The sequence below is a fragment of the Nymphaea colorata genome, chromosome 4 (genome assembly GCF_008831285.2).
Source record: "Nymphaea colorata isolate Beijing-Zhang1983 chromosome 4, ASM883128v2, whole genome shotgun sequence".
Taxonomy (NCBI): Eukaryota; Viridiplantae; Streptophyta; class Magnoliopsida; order Nymphaeales; family Nymphaeaceae; genus Nymphaea; species Nymphaea colorata.
The window spans coordinates 15,548,762-15,568,337 of record NC_045141.1 but is presented as its reverse complement, the minus strand read 5'-3'; the positions used below and the strand labels follow the sequence as shown (position 1 = coordinate 15,568,337).

The window sequence follows — 19,576 nt, the reverse complement described above, 5'->3', positions numbered from 1 at the left end:
CTGATATCCTGGTCTGGGAATATTTTGACACTGATCTTTGAAAACCTAGATCTCTACTTATAACATGGATTCTCCGGCTATAAAGAAGTCGGGAACAGAGGAATCATGCGACTAATATACACATAATAATTATAACTATATTTATATATAACATGGATTTTTTTCGGACATCCAGTGAGGGCGCGTGTGTATATATGCATATGCATGGTTGTGCACGATCGCCCAATGTATCGAGCAGTATTTTTTGTGAGGTCGGAGGATTTCTCCATTCAAACCAAAAATCAAATGATTTTATATATCTACATGCGCGTGTGAAAGTTCTCTCAATATCACACTGCCAACATGACGGTACAACTTTTAGAAAGATTACTTACAAATACAGGTGTTTTAGTTAATATAAATTTTGCATATTACAGTTGTTAAAATGAAAGAGCCCGTCTTTACTTCTTTTTTGCATATTACAGGCAAGCGGAAACCGCATGGATTGACATAGTGCGACTCAAAAGGGGCGGGCACAATGTATGGGAGGTGCCTATCGGTCATGCTTCAATCTCCGATTCCATATCTTTTACCAAAACGCGAAGCTGGATACCCCACTCGGGACCCGAGAAGGATCGGAAGAGATTTGTGGTAATTACATACGAGTTCAGGATCAGCCTACCAAAAAAAAAAAAGAACAATCCCTGCACAAGTAAATGCAACTGACATTTTCACCGAAGCACCAAAAAGGATTATCATTCTTGTATAAATCAGTCCACTTTAGACAATTTCAAGTAACACGACAACATTTCTTCATTCCCTCCTTGCCAAGTATAATAAAAAACAAAATCTGAGAACAAAAAATTTGTAGGCAGCAAATAGTGCTGCCGAAACAGTGATAAATACCTCAACTATCAGCCTCTTGACATACTATAATGTTACACTTTGGGGCAGACCGTTATCAACACTCGATCCTCACAGCACCGCTTTGCGATGAAACAAATTTGGGTTTCTTGTTAACAAGTTCTAGGCACTGAATGATGTCCCCAACCTGGAAGTCGTCATAATCCTTGATGACAAGGCCACACTCATTCCCTTTACCAACGGTTTCAACGTCCTGTTTTTCACGTTTTAAGGACGCACAAGACCCTTCAAACAAAACCTCGCCACTGCGAAGGAGTCTCATGGTTGAGGACTTTGTGAACCGACCATCAGTTATGCGGCAACCTGCGATCTTAACATCAGCACCTTTGCTTTTGCTCCTTCCCTTTAGTTCAAATATGCTCAAGACCTGAGCCTCTCCTGCAACTGTAGTTTCAAAGACTCCAGGAGCCTTGTCCACGATCAAGCTGCCTAGATCTTCTAGCAGATGATAAATGACACGATGTTGGCGTATCTATCAAAAGATTAGAAATAAAAATGTCTTAATGTCATCTTCGTAATAAAGAGCAGAAAAAGATTGAACATTGGTCTAATAGAAAATTGCCATAGGACAGGAGATATTATCAACCATATGAGTGAGGCAGGAGAGCACCCAGTGAAAAGTAAAACTAAATATGCAGAGGGCAAGATGTGTCTGGTACTAAAAGCCAAACAGGGAAATCACAAGAAGGTCAAGTTTACCAAAGTATACAGAACCAGTTCGCAGCTGAAAACAGAGAAGACTTCCAATTCTTGTCACGTAATGACAGAACTGGACAGTCGGTGGATGAAATCAAACCAGACACTAATGTATTAGGCAGATTATATGGGTGTGTTATTCGATCCCTTCTTCTCAATGGAATACGAGATTAAGAGTGTGATCTGATATCCTGCTTTTCATTTCAATGCCCATTACAAGAAAACCATCAGCGACTGGATCCACCATGTCATGTATAAATCCACTTGCCATGGACAGTAAACGCATATTCACTGCAATACATCTCCCAGGAACTCATGATGGCAGTTGTTTCAACTCATGTAGGTATGCTCAGCGTGGTCTATTTGTTGCTAAATGGACCTTGAAGTCATGTTTGTCGAACCAAGAAACACAATTTTAATCAAAGTGTTTACAGCTATCAACTGGGAGTTGGAATCTTGCTCGACACAATCAAAGTGTTGATTCTCACAAAAAACCAGATCTCATCTATAAGGTCATGTTTGTCAAAAAAGAAAACTTAGTAAAACGGTTTACCTGGGAGACTACATACTCAATCTTGAACAGCAACAGTTTCTGAATTTTTTTCTCCCCTATACTGGTTTCTAAGTCCATGGTTGTGTGTATGTGCAAGTACATGTCTCTGCATATGGGCCTGTACTAGTGCTCCATATCCATAACATGCTCAGGTTAGTTAGGAATTGACCTTCTGAACATATATATTTTGACCTTAAAATTTAATACATCTAAGTATTGAGATTTTGCTGCATGTTCATGGGTTGAATATATCAGTCCAGCTACTCGAGCTCAGTTACAGTCAATCTGATGATCAAGTTCGATATTTAGAGTCATTAGACCAAGCCAGAGTGAGTTTGAGTCACCCTCATCAACCTTTGATAAAGATTCATTTGGCTTGACTCCAGTAAGGAAGGATATAATTACATAATAAAAGTTGGTTAAAACATCTAACCTGATGCCTAGGGTTCTTGCAGTGATTTCACAATCCATTCTCAACATAGAGGTATGACTTCAAGACCCTTTTCTCTATTGGTGCAAACTCCAACAGCCCAACCTTTAACCATATTACATAGATCATACAAAAAACACACATATAAATGATTTTTTTAATTTCATAATTTCATATTAGGATTTTTTATGATATGTTTAGGAAATGAACTCCTTTTCTAGAATAAATGACATAATTTCATAATTTTTCACTGCATTATCACAGCATCACCTACTTCAATTAAAAAAATCTCCAAAAAAATATTTATTTGTAACTTAGCCGGCCATTTCTCAAGGACAATAGCTAAGGGCCCTGATCCTACAACTTGGATCTGCATGCCAACATTTCCTGAAGGAGATCCACCAAGATGCATCAATTTAAACTCAACGATCCGATTTTCATTGTCCATAAAAAATGCATGTCAACATCAAAAACTTTTAGATGTCGGTCTATGTTTTCGTATTGGAACCAGTAGCTACAAGCCAACACGAGGGGAATCGGCCACCATGATTTTATTAATTTCTTGCGTTTACTGGCACCAACTATCAACTAGCCTGACTAGTCATCAAGGTACGTTTGACCCTTAAGCTAATAAGTAGGAACAAAACAGGACTCCCTCTCTCTCTCTCTCTCTCTCTATCCCCATCTACACACACACACACAAGTATATATAAGACTGGTTCCATTCAACCAGCCCATATAGGGACTAGTACTACTAATAAAAGCTTTCATGTTTTTTCTTGAACATATAATTCTAGATACTTTACAATTTACATAGTTGGACTTGCAATAGAAGCCAGATAGCCAGACATATGGGTGGCAAGAAGCTTGAAGCCTGTATATGGAAAATTAGATCCTGACTTCCACGGTTCTACCAAATATGACATCATACTGGTGTTCATCTCTTTCCTTATCAAATGCTCATCTTTTAGCATCCAATGATCAGGGAGATAACCTTTTAGATGTGTTATTCTCTCTCTGCTCGCTTTTCAGTGTGATATTTACGTTGAATTTGAATACCTAAATGTAATCTTTGGTTAGCACTACCAGATACATTTCAATCAGGCCCATGGGCTAATACACCAGCAATGGACCAGGCCCCCATGCCCTGGTCTTCACATGGCCCATCAACCTGATGAGCTGAGAAACTAAAAGTCTGATGACTCTGATCAACAGTCTAGAGACCTGTGACAGATATCAATTGGGCCAGCCTAATCCCCATCCTACTCTGAGTACAGCTCTAAAGACCCATGGTAGCATTGACTTCTAAAAAGATATAATTCTACCATGTGAAGCATCAAGCATAACCACTTCACTTAGAATCACCAGAAGTACTATTGAGAAAACCATGTATCTCACAAAATATTGAGCCAGAAAACAGACCAAATCCACCAAACAGATCGAGGCAAAAAGATTGGAAAAAGCATGTGATCACTATATAGGTGGCAGCTTAAGTGACACGGACACCCTGTTTAAGTGGAGGTAACCGTGTCAACATGCCAGGACATCGGTGCAGAAACAGAGGAAGCTCTGAGATGTCTGGGAGCCTGGGACACTGCATTGACCTTGTCAATGCACCTGAGGCCGAATCTATCATTTTTTGGACTCAATCAACCTTGACCATTTTCAAAACACTCTTCCATGCTTATGTGCATTTCATCCTTTTTTGTTATTATTTATTTTTGTTCCTTTTTGTTGTACGTATTTATTTTTGGTATACATGTGTGTGTGTTTATGGCCGTATCTCTGCACCTGTGTTTTCTTCAAACTATCTCCAAACCCATACCCACACTCACAGCTGACAGCTGTCAGAACTCGCTAGTCAAAAGTATTACTGGGTAAGGATTTCATTTTCAAAATTCCCATTTCAATCAATAGTATTTGGGCCACATCAGAACTATTAATCCTAGAAAAAACAAAAATATCTTATGCACCCATTACAAAATAACAAAAACCTCCATGCAGAATGTCATCTGACAAACTAAAATAAACAAAGTGATACCATTCTCAACCAACTAAAGAGAAGTACGGACATTTACGGTTTTACCCACATGATGAAACAAGAAAATAATGCCAATAAAAGTCACACCTTAATGTTCGAACGATTAGCTGCAAGAGTGACAGAACTTGGAGGATTGCGGATGTTAAAAGCAACTATGCATGCTCCACAAGCTTGGGCCATGTCAACATCTGACTGGGAAATTGGCCCAACTCCAGTGTGAACTATGTTCACAAAAACCTGGTCATAGCATAAGAACATCACACTCTGTACCTCAAACTAAGTTGGCAGGGAAGTTGTCCGCATAAATTATTAGCTGCAATCCAGATAAAGATTAAAACCAGAATTTAAGTTGAGTGCATATTGGGAAGACACATGGACAAGCCACATTAGACAAAAAACCAGCAAAAATTTCACATATACGGTTTTTTCTTACTCCAAAAGGCAAATAAAAAATTTCACTGCAGTTTTTTTTCCTAAAACTAAGAATCTAGCATCTTTCTGGCAGATAAATTAGAACGTGCACCTTGTCAAGTAGGAAACAAATCAGATGAGTTAAAGAAGAGACATGGAAAACATATATTTATTGTGCAGTACTTGTCCCTATTTATATGAAAAGCATATCTCTTTATTGATGCAAACAAATTGAGTTTGACTGAGTCACTGAACCAACTTGAAAGAAGGGGGGGCGGGGTGCACAGGGAAAAAGAATGGACTTAAAATCAAATGGACATTGTCTGAAAAATGTTAATTGGTCCATGTTAAGAATAAATTTGATGTTATTTGAAATTTTTGTTTAAGTCAAAATGAGCAATGTTACTTGATTCTTGTTAAGAACAACTTTGGGGTTATTTCAAGTTTTTCACCCATTCCATCAAGGAGCAGCCTGATCATTCTCAAGCAATGCAAATTACAATGTAACTGAAGAAGGCATGGACCATTGTTTAAACTTAAAGTTTAAACATGACTAGATATCATGAAGATTGCACAGCCTGCAAATCCCCATATGGAATGAATGCATGCTTGCGGGCACACACCTGAGGACTGTTTAGGCTCTTCAATGCATCTGTCACTGCTTGAACAGTGCCTTGAACATCAGCTTTAACAATTATAGGCATCTCAACCCTTCCGGAGAATTCCTCAGATATTTCGGGTGTTTCAATCCTATCTTGACTAATTTTCCTGAGCCTCTCTTGCTCCAACCTCTTTTTCCTCCCAGAACTAAGCATTCTTGCTCTATCTTCTGATTCCACAACAGTAATTTCATCACCAGCCATTGGAAGACCTCTAAGTCCTTCAATTTCGACAGGCATTGCAGGCCCTGCAACATCAGCCATCTTACCAAACATATCCCTAATAGCTCTAATTCTGCCCCATTCTGCACCCACAACAATATGTTGGCCACAAACTAAGGTCCCTGATCGCACTATTGAAGTGACCAAAGGTCCCTTTCCACGGTCAAGTCTTGCCTCTACAACATAAGCATGTGCAGGGCCATCAATCCGAGCTTTTAGATCCATCAACTCAGCTTGAAGTAACAAAGCTTCCTCCAACTTATCCAGTCCAAGCCCTTTTGTTGCAGATACTTCAACCACTTGCACCTCACCTCCCATCTCCTCCAGCACCAAGCCCTCTGAACAAAGCTGGATTTTTACCTTTTCTGGATCTGCAGCTGGTTTATCACATTTATTTATTGCAACTACAATGGGTACCTTTGCTGCTTTCGCATGCGACATTGCCTCAAGTGTCTGAGGCATAACTCCATCATCAGCAGCTACCACAAGTACCACTATATCAGTAACTGCTGCACCTCTTGCCCTCATTGCGCTGAATGCAGCATGGCCTGGGGTGTCCAGAAAAGTTATTGATGCTCCAGATGGCATATCAACAACAAAGGCACCAAGATGTTGAGTGATTCCACCAGCTTCCTTTGCAGCCACAGATGTCTGACGTAAGGCATCAAGGAGGGAAGTCTTCCCATGATCAACATGACCCATCACTGTTATGACTGGAGGTCGTGGTTGAAGTTTAGCACCTTCATTGGAGTGCAACCGTCTTACATTTACACCTACTTCCTGCAGTATTTGCCATTCAACTTGAATTAAAAAAAGAAAAATAACTGGTAACAATTTCCGGCTCACATGATGCAGCATCCTTAAAAGCAGAATCCACTGGATAATGCAAAGAAATATATTTACCGTAGGTGCAAATATGTTCTCTGACAAAACCTGTCCACACTCCACAGTGCAACAAAAAGAAGTATCTACCATACTTTCAGATCGCATTCCTACACATGCACTTGCACAGAGATTTCAGGATATTCTGAAAAATTTTTGGTTCTCCACAAAACTAAGTTGATGAAAAGGTATTGGAAATATAAAGTCATTGTACTAAACATAATTTAGAGTTACAAATAACATTAAACAAAGTTACTGGACCAGTAGCAACAAAGAAAAACATGTTACTACTTGGACTATGATCTTTTCAAAAGCAATAAAGGAAAAAGAGGAACACCTACCAAAGAAGGTAAGGAGCCCCATCATTCTCCTAGAGAACCACCCTTTGTTATACATGCATTTTTTAGTAACACTCAAAGCTGCTACTTTTGTAGGACAATAGGTCTGATGAAGATCAAATACTAAATGTGTTTGAGAAATAGGCTAAAGCACCATAACGTTTGGATGTTTTGCAGAAACATGTTCAGTGTTCTGGTCCAAAAAGAACATGAAAAAAGGGGATAATCAGTCTCAGAAGTGTTTATCACACCACTTTTCTCACTCATTTCCTGTTTCCAGCATTTCCCATCACAAAACATTCAGTATTGATCTCAATGTAAAATAACAATGATATTTGTGACTATAGTCTCTGCTGACATCTGAAAAAAATGGCTGGTTGCTAGATGATCTTAGATTGGCATTGGTGGCACAATCACTCAAGAATGCACAAAATACAACTCATGTTACTCTGGATCATGCAATAGACTCTTAATCAATAGATTAAAAAACATAAAAACAAAAAAGGCTGAACCAAAGACACCAAATTGCAATGCATAATTTTGCCTAGAAAATATTCTCCTACCATCTAATCTTTGGATGTACACAGTTTAGTATCTGAAAGATCCTAATGGCCAGACTCGATGGTTGAGAACCAAATGTTTCAAACCTATCCAAGGTTAATGCATATGAATGATATGAAATTTTGTATTTGACAAAACAATATTCAAGCATACCTTCCCTCTTTTTGCATAAACATATTCATTACTGTTGCTCAATTGTCACAGATGCAAAGTATAAAATGTAAAGACATGGTCAGCTATTTATTTGCATGTTTATTCCAGCATCCGCTTTATCAATGGTTTCTTGTCTGCATACTTGTGTTCTCTCTTCCTTATGGATATATATCACATGGATACAACTGAAGAATAGGGCAAAGCCAATTTTATGAAGTTTTCAATCTAATTTTCTATATAAAAATTAAGAATCAAAGCCAAAATGAAGTAACTGTGTTAATGGCTATGGGCAAACAGGCTTCCCTTTTTCCAAATTCTCGCTTTTCTTTCTTTTCCAATAACTCTAATGTTGCATAAACATGTTATGCTATAATCTAAGTCACACGGACTTTTCTATTTTATTGCCGCACCCAAGTCGCGTTGAGTCGAGTGTGCACCGAACATGTGTGTGACTCCAACTCGCACCCGAGCCCAGTCAACACGAGTCGGATGCGGTCAGCTGCACCAAACTATATTTGTCCATTTCTGACACGCACCCGACTCGCGTCACACTCGAGTCCAGTGCAGTCAACCCACGTCCGGTCTAAATGTGTCCCATTTTTTGGTATTAATGGTTTATTTAGATGCTTGTTCAGTTGTTTTGAATCTACTATAAAAGTTTCAAAGTTCAACAAACAAATATATTTGTCAGGCGTGTAGATATGCAGCCGTGAATATATACTTTGCACCTGATATAGTGTTATATTGTCATGTTATAAACTTATAATATATAATATAAGCTTTTTTATATGTGCATTATGGAGCCGATCAAATTTCCAATTTCTGCTTCTATGATTCTATCAATTTTTTATTAGACTTAGTATGTCATATTACTAAATTACTATATATAATATATTATATATAATATATGTTGTTCTTATATTTTTCTACGCAATACAATTATGCAAGTATGCTATATACATTAATAACTAATTGTAATAATAATATATACATGCTTATTTTGGTATATATATATATAATAAATTATTAATAATAATAATAATAATAAAATACCTTCGCCGCAACGCCACACCGAAATTTTTTGGGATCTGCCGCTCCAGCACCACGCACTCATGTGACATAGGCTATAATATTACAATCTGAGAAGCCTTTCTACACTAAGTGACTCACTGCACTAATCTTGATTGGTTAAAAGCAAATACAACCTCTAACAGAGATGAGGACAGATAACGGTATCCAAAACTAGAAACCATTACATGCATCCAGAGGAAAATGCAAGTAGAAAGAAAATATGCTGCAACATAGATTTGACAAGCAATTTTAGAAATGTACAATAATGACACAAAAATCACTGCTCCCACTTTGAGGATAAATACTTAAAATAGCATCCATAATGACAATACCCAAATACACAAACATGCCAGATGCAAATACATCTGATTTACATCAAATGAATTTGTCAAGGTCAAGACACCACTTAAGTTATATGCTAAGGTCTAGCATAGAAGGAAATACAATTTAAGGAAACAACTAAGGTAAAATAAGGATATCACTTACCATTGCTACCAGCTCCGCTACATCGATGCTGATGGCATCAAATTCTGAGCTGACATTTTCCCCAACGTTTGTAAGGATCTCCTCAATAGAGGAAACAGAGTGGCCAGAGCGCTTAGCAAGTTCTACAACTGTCATGCCCTCAAATATGTCAATGGTTCTATCAGGAAGGGTTTTGGCATCCCGTTTTGCTGTAGGAACATAAGGTGCTTCAACAGGTGGTTGTGTTCTATTTGCTTTCTTTACATGTTTCTCTTTCCTAGGTCCTCTCAAGCCAATCACTTCATCTGATCCACCTCTTGCGAACAATTTATTTGTTCCATGAAAATGCCTGCAAAATATAAATAAATAAGATACAGCAAGAAACCCAGTAGAGCACACCTTCAAAGTTCAAATGAAGAAAAATCAAACAGGAGAATTATGCAGAATCAAACCAGCAAATAGAACTAAAATTTGTTAAAGTCTTTCTATGCTCATCCCAAGCCCTTACAAATAAAATTGTAAAGGAGGTATAAAAGTCATTATATGCTCATACCTTCTTTCTAGGCTAACTGATACAGAATCAAAACAAAAATTCTGATGTTTCTTAAGCTTTGAGGAGGCAACTCAACAAATTTTGATTTCTCATATGCAAATGAAACTAATGGAATTCCTCCTAAACGACTACGATATCTCTATAACCACCATGAATAGTTACCTCTTGGTTAGCTACACGGGCTCTTGATCTTGTTAAGAAAGGAGAAGACATGAACAATTACAACTTTATCAGATCTTGTTAGGATATGCATGCATTTCACAATGAAAATTATACAAAACTGCTTATATGGCTGTAGAGGTCCCCACAAAAAGAAAGAATGAACAAAACCAATTTAAAACTATGTGTGTTTGTGCCTCCGGGGACTTGATTATTGTCCTCCATTATCATGATCTGAATCACCAAATGGACATTAAGGACTTGGGAAGTTCATTTTTGGATCATTGTGATGACACTATTCAATATTGAATGTTACTTAGCAGTAGGGCTGCACAACGAGTCGAGCCAACTCGGGCTCGACTCGAACTCGCTCGACAAAGCTCGGTTCGAACTCGACTCGTTTATAAACGAGTCGAGTTCGAGCTTAAACTTAAACTCGAGTATGTTAATGAGTCAAGTTCGAGTTAGTCGAACTCGGCTCGATTAAACTCAACTTGGCTCGACTTTAACCTTGTTTGACGTTTTCAAAATCTTCCCTCCTTTTTTTTCGTTTAAAAGTTTCCCTCTCTCATTATTATATTCTACTTTTCAATCAACGACTTTTTTCCCTCTCTTTTTTCTCTCTCCTCACCACGTTCATTTTTCTTTTTTTTTTTCTCTTTTCCCAACACGCCGCCTTTCTTCCCCTCACGCCCTTTTCTTCTCTTTTCCCAACACGCCCATTTCTTCCCCCACTTCGTCTGCCCTTTTCCTCCTCTCCGCTTCGTCTGCCAGCCCTCGAATGCAGCGAAAAAGGAAAGCTGAGCAGTCGAGCTCGAGCTAGACGGCAGTCGCTCGAGTCGAGCTCGAGCTGAAGTTTTGAAACTCGTAACGAGCTCGAGTCGAGCTCGAGCTGGCTAAATATGAGTCGAGCCGAGCTCGAGCCGGCTGAGCTCGAGCTCGACTCGGCTCGTGTGCAGCCCTACTTAGCAGGACGTAACTCCAAGTATTAATCAGCTTGGGATGACATAGCCAACTTCAATCCATCCTGCTTCAGACCTCTGGTTTGACATCTCAACTAAAAAAACATCACAAAAGAACATACAGAATGCAAGGCAGAAAGTACGGTTTTACTTGACTATGGTGTCTTAGGTTTTCCATTCAATTATGAAAGGGTGAATGCGAAGATTAGGGCACATTTTCTGGATGCTAGTCCAATGAACAAAAGATGAGGATGGAATCAGCAAACTCTTGCATCTTTCAAATGCCTTTCTCATACTGCCTATATGATCTCTTTTTCCATGCTTATTTTACAAAGAGATGGCTACCCTGTATGCAAACAAATCAAAGTGAAAACCCAGACTTGACAGTCCAATTGTAAGTGACAATTTTTTTATTTCTTTTCAACTAATGACTATAAGATGCTCAAGAAATCTGTCGACCTAGTTAAGGGGTTGTGCTTGAAATCTTCAAGTTGAAGAAGGCCAACAGTTCAATAAACTAGGTGCAACTCTTGGCATAATCTGGTAGGTATTTGCCTAACACCCACTTGCCGATCCCCCAAGAGAAAGGATGTTCAAACTTTTACCTTTTCTTTTACCACTGTCAAGTTTCAGCTGTTTTTGTACAATAAAAATGGAGAAACTGCATGCATTCCCTTATATTCCACTCAGCTTCTGCATGACATTAGAACAATTTAGGCTGTACTTTCGGCTTGACATTTTCTGGCGGCAATTTTTGTCAAGTCACATGAGTTGGAGATGAACAGTGTCTAACAGGTACCAATACCTCTGCCTCAAAACAGTCTTAACGGAAAGAGAGCAATCTAGGAAGACAACTTGGGCCCTTTGTAGATGGCTTCTATTTGATTTATGAACCCCACTTCCTTATTCTTTTGTTTGCTGATGGTTAAAACCTAGATCAGGATTTGTACTGCTCTTCCAGGTGGGCAACAAAACAACAGTATCATCTCAGGAGGCCCAAAAAAAAAACACCCAAAATCTGACATAGCCCAAGAACTATTAAGGCTTAGTACAAAAAATTACTGATTCAGTATAGCTGGTAAAGCAGGAGTTACTGCAAAAACAGCATCATTCAATAGAAGAAGTGTTGAGCATTTCATTATCTCTTTTCATCAGGTAGAGAAGTCATGAATTGGATTACTTGGCCCCTTACGGTTGAATCTCCTAGCCTTGTAAAGGCTCCAAAATCCACTTAAGCATTGAGGAGACGCCAAAAAAACTTTTTGAAGACGAAGTTCTAGCTACCTAAGGAACAAAAACATGAGAGACAGCAAGACAAGGTTCTACCACCATAGCAAGGGTGTAGTTGGGGAACAACAACATGAGAAAAGACTTTAGGGTAGTGTCAACAGCTCTACATTTTTCCCCTGGGCCTGTCTCACAGTCACAAGATCATAATCTACACTTGCAGACTCAAACTATGTTAGATTAGGAAAACTTCAACCCAACCTTTAACATTTTGACTCAAGTAGATGGTGGAGACCAACATGCGGCAAGCAAGGGGGCACAAGGTCACTTGCAGACTCAAACCATGTTAGATTAGGAAAGCCTCAATTCAACCTTTAACATTTGCACTCAAGTAGATGGAGAAGATTGACATACATAGTACAGAAGGAGAAAGGGTCTATACTTCTATCTCCATTTTGTTAACAGCATTAAGCATAGACAGTTTCATATTCCATCACCAATGGGAGCATCATAACTTTGTTTCAATCACCATGTATCTTCTTCTCCTACATCTCCTATCCAGCGATAGCAACATAATGTTTCAATATGCCACCTTGGTACAATAAATGCATTTACTAAAAAGAACACATTTACATAAAGAAAAGGTCATCAAAGCATGAAGGTGTAAATAAGTAGAGAACGCAAGAACCACAATAAGCTTGGCCAATTCATGCAGGGTCGACATTCAGGCATCCATCCATCAACAATAAGTTTTTCCCTTTTTTATATGAAACGCAATTGTAACTAATAACTAGATGCTAATCATTGTTCTTCAGAAGCCATATGAAGGATTAGCAGGGTTAAATAGTCGTCATAACCTTAAGGTGTGGAGTTTCGCTGAAACCATCGTTCTCTCAGCATCTTCAGGTGTTGCCTTAGCATGGAAACCTGAAACAATGATTTGGAGAGAAAAAAAACATTGAAGCATCACAAATTATAATTAGAAACATAACAGAACAAGAAATATTGGATGTCAATAAGCACATGTCAAAGCAAACAAATGTGAACAGAAGCTTGACATTGTCTTTGCTAGAGTATTGCTGTCTTCCAGTCATGAATATGAGCTTATAAAAAATGATACCTACTTTGTTTCTTAATAGAGAACATAAAATGCAACAAAAAAATGTGGGTAATGACTGAAAACAAGAGAAAGCTTAACCAACTGCTATCATCACAAAGCTATAAATAACGAGGCAGATAACAATGATAAACATATGGATTCCATCTCAGTGAACAGGCACATTAAAAAACATGAACATAACAGACAGCTCATGGAAAAATTACAATGGCGTTCTTGGTAGCTCAAAGGCCTTCCCAACACCATTAGCATTAACATTTGAAATCAACACCCTATTAAGTATGACCTTTTCACCATCTTTAGATTACAAGAAAAACATTTAGCTTTCCTTGTTGAAGCAATCAGTAACTGTCATATCTGGATGACCACTATATAACACCCATTTCTAAAACAGTGTGGACATATTTAAAGATGTGAGTTTTTTGGAGAGAGAAGCACTGTTGAAATGGTAAATAGAAAATGTTACCACGTAGGTTATAAACTTATAGCAAACTAAAAAACATTTGTCTCAACAGAACACTCCCAATCCTGTCATTTTCCAGCTATGCACCGGCAAATTCGGGTAGAGATTCATTCCAGATACTTAATAAAGAAAAACCTGCTCATATCAAAATTGTCATACTTCTCTACTTAGCATGGAGTATGCCAATGCCATTCTCTTCACCATTAATATCGACGTTTATATGTGAAGAGTCATCAATGTTCATAGGCCTGCTCATGAGATGTAATTTCAAAGCATAGCCAGAGAAGACAGTCACAATCAAATCTTTTTCTCAGATCCATGGAGGCTACTGATACACACCCACTTGGAATGCAGACAGAAGCACAGAGCCTATCGCAGAAGAGGAATATTATGCGAACGTATAGCCGACGACGCCAAGGGATAAGCGCACAACGAGTCAATAGTCAGCAGATCATGGACAAAGGTCAGAGGTGTCTGGGTCAGGTTCGGCATGTATGAGCTCAGGCTAACCTGAGCGCGTCACGGTTGGGTTCAAGCCCAGGCCAAGTCATTGTATTCGTTTCTGTTTTGATTTTTGAGTCTGGTCTTGTACTTGTCTCAGTCCGAGATAGCGGGTTAAACCCGAGACAATCCAGCAGTATATAAGCTGGAGACTGCACCCAACTTTGTATCTTTTGACAATTTGAATCAATAAAATTGAAATTTTCTCCCGCGTAAGGGCCAAGCCACTGGGTTGTGGAGCCAAAGTCTTAGCCGACGAGGAATCCTTGCCGGAGAAGAAGAACCGTGTGCAGAACCAGAGAGGAGGAGCTGGGAACTCCACCGGAACTGCAGGCGGCGTCATTTCCAAGCAGCTGAGCTAATTCTGACCACGGCGCAAGCGTTCTTCATCACAAAAGCGACTAGAAGCTTGGACATGGAAAGAACAGATCTGATCGTGAGCCAAGTTGTCGATCGGTCTGATTATTTGCAGACTGTTGCACGACAGCCGGAGATCAATTCCTATCGGTAAGAATCCAGACTCCGCAGGATCTTTACCGAGGATTGGATCTGTGATCCGATCGAAGAAGGAGCAGAAGCTGACACTCAGCACGATTCGAGAATTCTCTCGTCTAATGTGAGGAGCAAATCGATCAGATCTCTCCTAGATCGAAGGATTGAACTAAGGAGATAGGTGCTGACGAGTTCAAGCGAGAGCGATTGCTGATTACTGCAGATCTCCTAACATCTGGCTTAGATCGATCTTTTCTTTGGTTGAATCGATCTTAATTCGACATACTTAGATCATGAATGTTGAATTCATACCTGCGTCAAGTTATGGAGGAGTTTGATCGAGCTGTTGTGTGAAGAGAACCAGCGCTATGACAGAATTCTCTGACAATCGGCAAATTCTTAGCATTTGGAGGTAGATCTAAAGGGGAAAATGGTACAGTTATCTCAGTAATCATCAGAGGATCACACTGGCAAAATTTGAGCAGAATCGGAGTTGAGTAGGCCTGTTAACCGGAGCAGATCGGAATCACGGCGGCGATTGGCAAAAATCGACGGCGTTGCTCTTGCAACGACCAGAATTGAGGCCAGACTTCATCCTCAACGAGTGGCTGATTGGAATTGAATTCGGATCTGAAACTTTGGGCGTTTGATGCTCAATATCTTGGCTATGACTGGTTCAAATTTCAGCTCAATCCAAATTACGGTCGAATTTTGGTGAATTTTTAAAGGAGACTGACTCCACACCATCACCTGAACCCTGCGACAAGCTTATTCAGGCAGAATCAGGCGCAACTTCAAGCTCAACGAGCCAGCAACTGGAAACGACTTTGGAGCTGATTTTTGGAGCGTCTACTCCTCCAGATCTTAGCTTTCTTCCAGTCCAAATTTCGTTATTTTTGAAGATCTGTGCGCCAAGACATGAATTTTTGAAGCAGCAAGGGTCAGAACTCTAATTTCACACCTGCGAGAGTGATTCTCGCCAGTTTCCCCAATTTCTCTATGGACTTGGGTGAAATTAGTCCTCTGGTACATTCTCCATGACTCAAGCCTTGTTTAATTGAAGATTTTGCATCTGCTTGATTGCTACATTCATTTGCAGCTTCCAGAATGGTTAATGCTAGCTGTTGTAACGTGCTGGTTCCTGAACTGAACTTGCACTTTTGAAGAACACGTTGCCGGCGTCGAACGTGGCACCTACTACCCCCTATTCCACAATTAACAGGGGTTCATATGCTGTTCGGTGAAGTGCAGAACCTCCTTACTCTTTGTATTTCTAATAATTCATTTCTTGACCTATTGTAATTTGGTTGATTTGAGGGGAATCCGAAAAAGGCGAACTCAGCTAGGAGAACGCTGCAGCAACTGATCAAGGAGAGGTTGCTGTGGTGTAATTGTTGAATACCGAGGATTCATTGGCCTTCATATCCTCGGTGAGCGCTGAACTAGCTCCAACAAGGTACAATCGAACCTCCTATAGCTGCGTGGGAGGCTGTATTTTCACTTCCAGCCAACCTTTGGGTTCGCAGCCATTAGGGAATCCTCTAACGCTCATTTAGCCGAGGACACATTCCCAAGCTGCTGGACTTACCTAAGGCGAAGGGTGTGGATTGCTCGTTCTCGGAAATGTATGTATGGTTTGGCATGGAATGAATGAATGGATGTTGAGTGAGGAAGAGAGCTAAAATTGTATCGATAACGCTTGTAAAGCCTCACACACCATTATTGACTGTAGTAGGAGAAGACTGGGGAAGGGAAATCTGTCCTTGTATTCCAGTCCTAGGGGTTAAATTTCAGTCGGGGCTACTGTCCGACTCGGGCTCGAAATTGTAATCCCTATTCTTTTATCCTCCTTCTGCGTGTTCAACCCCAATAGATCTTGGGAAGCGACTGCTTGGTGTTCATTCAACAGCTACAAGGGCAGGTCGCATCAGCTACTCATGCAGGATGCATTCTCAAGTAGAGTCCTAGGGGTTAAATTTCAGTCGGGGCTACTGTCCGACTCGGGCTCGAAATTGTAATCCCTATTCTTTTATCCTCCTTCAGCGTGTTCAACCCCAATAGATCTTGGGAAGCGACTGCTTGGTGTTCATTCAGCAGCTACAAGGGCAGGTCGCATCAGTTACTCATGCAGGATGCATTCTCAAGTAGAGTGTAAGTGGAAACCAGTATTTTTGACAAGTATGCATGCTCCCAGCAATGCTGATACATCTCAGCCAGGAAACACCTAGATACACATTCATCAATGTTTTCTGAGAGCCCTCAAAAATAAAACCAAAATCTCCTGCTTGCACTAACAAAACAGGCTCCAGAATAACCATAGTAAGACACCTGAAAAGGGTATATTTCTACTCCTCATACAAGACATTCCTGAATACATGAGTGACATGCAGTACAGACCACACCAACCCCACACACCTGAATCAGCAGTGGAGGTGCATGTGAGCTGGTAGAGGGCAATTGCCCACACCAACCCCACAAATTTCCCTATTTGGTTTTAGTGCTCTTAACCACTTGCCAATTGCCATTGTATATATTGGTGCTGTGAGAGTTTTGAATTAGTGCACCTAAACCCAAAATTTCTGGCTCACCACCAATGTGAATTGCAGCATTCTGGTCACTAAACAGCGTTCCCTTGAGCTTACCTTGACCGCAATGTGAATTGTAGAATTCTGACTACTAAACAACATTCTCTCTGATTATACTTCTACCACAATCAACCCACTTTCCTGTCCTCCTATATACTCTACAGTTTGATCCCTATCAAGTTTATTATGGTCCATGTGTCAGCTGCACTCTCTCTTCCTCAGGCTCTGATGTTCGATTTCTTCATATTTACCTAATAGTAGCAGATTGCACGAGAGATAACATGTCCACGGTGGAGAGATGTCCGCACCGTACAATACTCATTCAAACACAATTGAACAAAGTCCAGAACTTTTTCAACCGATTTAACACACATTATGCACGATCTTTCCAGATACACAGTCGGCCATGGAGGGTTCCGACTGAAATTGCAATATTTATACACCAGGACTTTTGCGCCTAAATTTATTGTTTAGGCAAATCAAACATGGTAAGAGACAAAAACTGATTCTTCGGTAATGTTTAAGCAACTTATCACATCCATGTCAATAATCACAATCTCCAGTTTGCTACTAACTACAGATTCAATATTAAAAACGCAGGCACGAAAATACCTGGTGCCCGACAGATGCACATCCGTGATGATATTAATCCACGTTCCAGGGCTGATAACTCCAGCACCTTCTGAGTAACAGAGACACCCTACATTGAAAAGAAAAACAATATTATAAGCGAGAAATATACGGTAACGATTCGAACATGATGTCCATTGTTGCATCCCAGGGACTAGTTAAGTAACGGAAATCTACCATCCCAAACACCACCAACAAAACTCCAATATTCCCCTGCAGTGAATTGAACCAGAAGACATGAAGTAGACAGCCAACCTTTCTCAGCTGCCTCCACGCCATTCATCAGGTGATCTTGAGAACCGGAGATTTTGAAATATCAGGGAGAGGCGCTGCCACTCGTGTTCGATCACTTCTAGGTACAAACCCTAACCAATAAATTACGCCACGGACGCTGAAAAGGGACTAAGGAGACATTCGATCTCCCAGAAACAAAATAACCCTCTCTGGTAGTGCGAAGTGCGAACTCAGTCTCATTCCCCCCAAATATAGCAGTTTCCGGACAACCCGTTGGCCGAAAGACTGCCGGAGCGAGGAGTGCTCATGAATCCCGGAGAGAGACGTCGGGAAGGAGACTCCGGGAGCGAGCAGTAAGCCTCCACCAGCAAGGCGGTGGGGAGGTTAAGCCCACCACGTCCGGGGTCTTCAAACGAACGGCCGAGATCGTCGCGATGCCCATGTCGGACCTCTCCAGTCTCCCTCCTCCGTATTACGTCCCACCCCAAAACTAAAATGGTTGTGACCATTTGGAACCGTCCATCTCTATGATCGAAGGTGCTAAAGATGTGTCGTCGTAACTCGTAAGGCAGCCGGTGGGAGGGACCGAGAGATATTTTAAAGAGTCGGGACGAGTCAGTTGTCTCAGCGGGTCTACTTTCTGGATCAAACCTTGGATCTGGTCCTTGTTGTTTAAAATTGGGGCCGAACTGGATCCATATGGACCTCTACAAGCCTCGTGGCTCTGCATAGATAATAAAATATGCACTCTTAATTGTCAGCATCTATAATAAAAGGACATTCTCAATTGTGAAAATTATCTATTTGATAACTTCATGGATTCAGGAGCTATTCCAATGAGAAAATAAGAAGTCAGGAGACTCAAGACTGTTTCATTTTCATTGCTGTTGGGGTTTATAACTGTGTCGACTTAGAGGGAGATTGACACTCATGGGAATCGAACAAGAGATTGGCTTTCTCCCAGCTATTGGTCCAACGTGCTGTGCCAATGTTTGATGTCTTAGAATTTTCATTATGCAATCAAAGTTTTATAATTAAATTTCCACCTCAACTTGGAATTAGAATGAAAATTTGCAATAAAGCTGGAACAAATAAAAGCATGGTGGACATGCTAGGCAATAAAGATGTTGTTTGACAATTGTAACTGCTATTATATATATATATATATATATATATATATATATATATATATATATATATATATATATATATATATATATATATATATATGCCCTAAAGTTTGGGATGGCAATTATAAGCACACTGAA

The 19,576-nt window shown here is 40.0% G+C and overlaps 1 protein-coding gene across 1 annotated transcript; it reads right to left on the bottom strand.

Moving 5' to 3' along the window:
- Positions 1-684: 684 nt before the first annotated feature.
- Positions 685-18,754, bottom strand: LOC116252885 (uncharacterized). The gene is made up of 7 exons (XM_031627494.2): positions 18,330-18,754; positions 18,057-18,144; positions 13,144-13,213; positions 9,407-9,734; positions 5,658-6,695; positions 4,711-4,860; positions 685-1,375 (listed from the first exon to the last, which is right to left on the bottom strand). Exons 1-7 carry the CDS (start codon positions 18,351-18,353, stop codon positions 941-943), a joined length of 2,133 nt encoding a protein of 710 aa, XP_031483354.1. The 5' UTR covers positions 18,354-18,754; the 3' UTR covers positions 685-940.
- Positions 18,755-19,576: the final 822 nt, after the last annotated feature.

Coding starts and splice junctions, on each gene's coding strand:
- LOC116252885 (XM_031627494.2), bottom strand. CDS start 18,353: ATGGCGTGGAGGCAGCTGAGAAAG. Junction 13,214..18,056: donor GTGCATCTGTCGGGCACCAG/GTATTTTCGTGC, acceptor TCATTGTTTCAG/GTTTCCATGCTAAGGCAACA. Junction 1,376..4,710: donor CTAATCGTTCGAACATTAAG/GTGTGACTTTTA, acceptor ATCTTTTGATAG/ATACGCCAACATCGTGTCAT.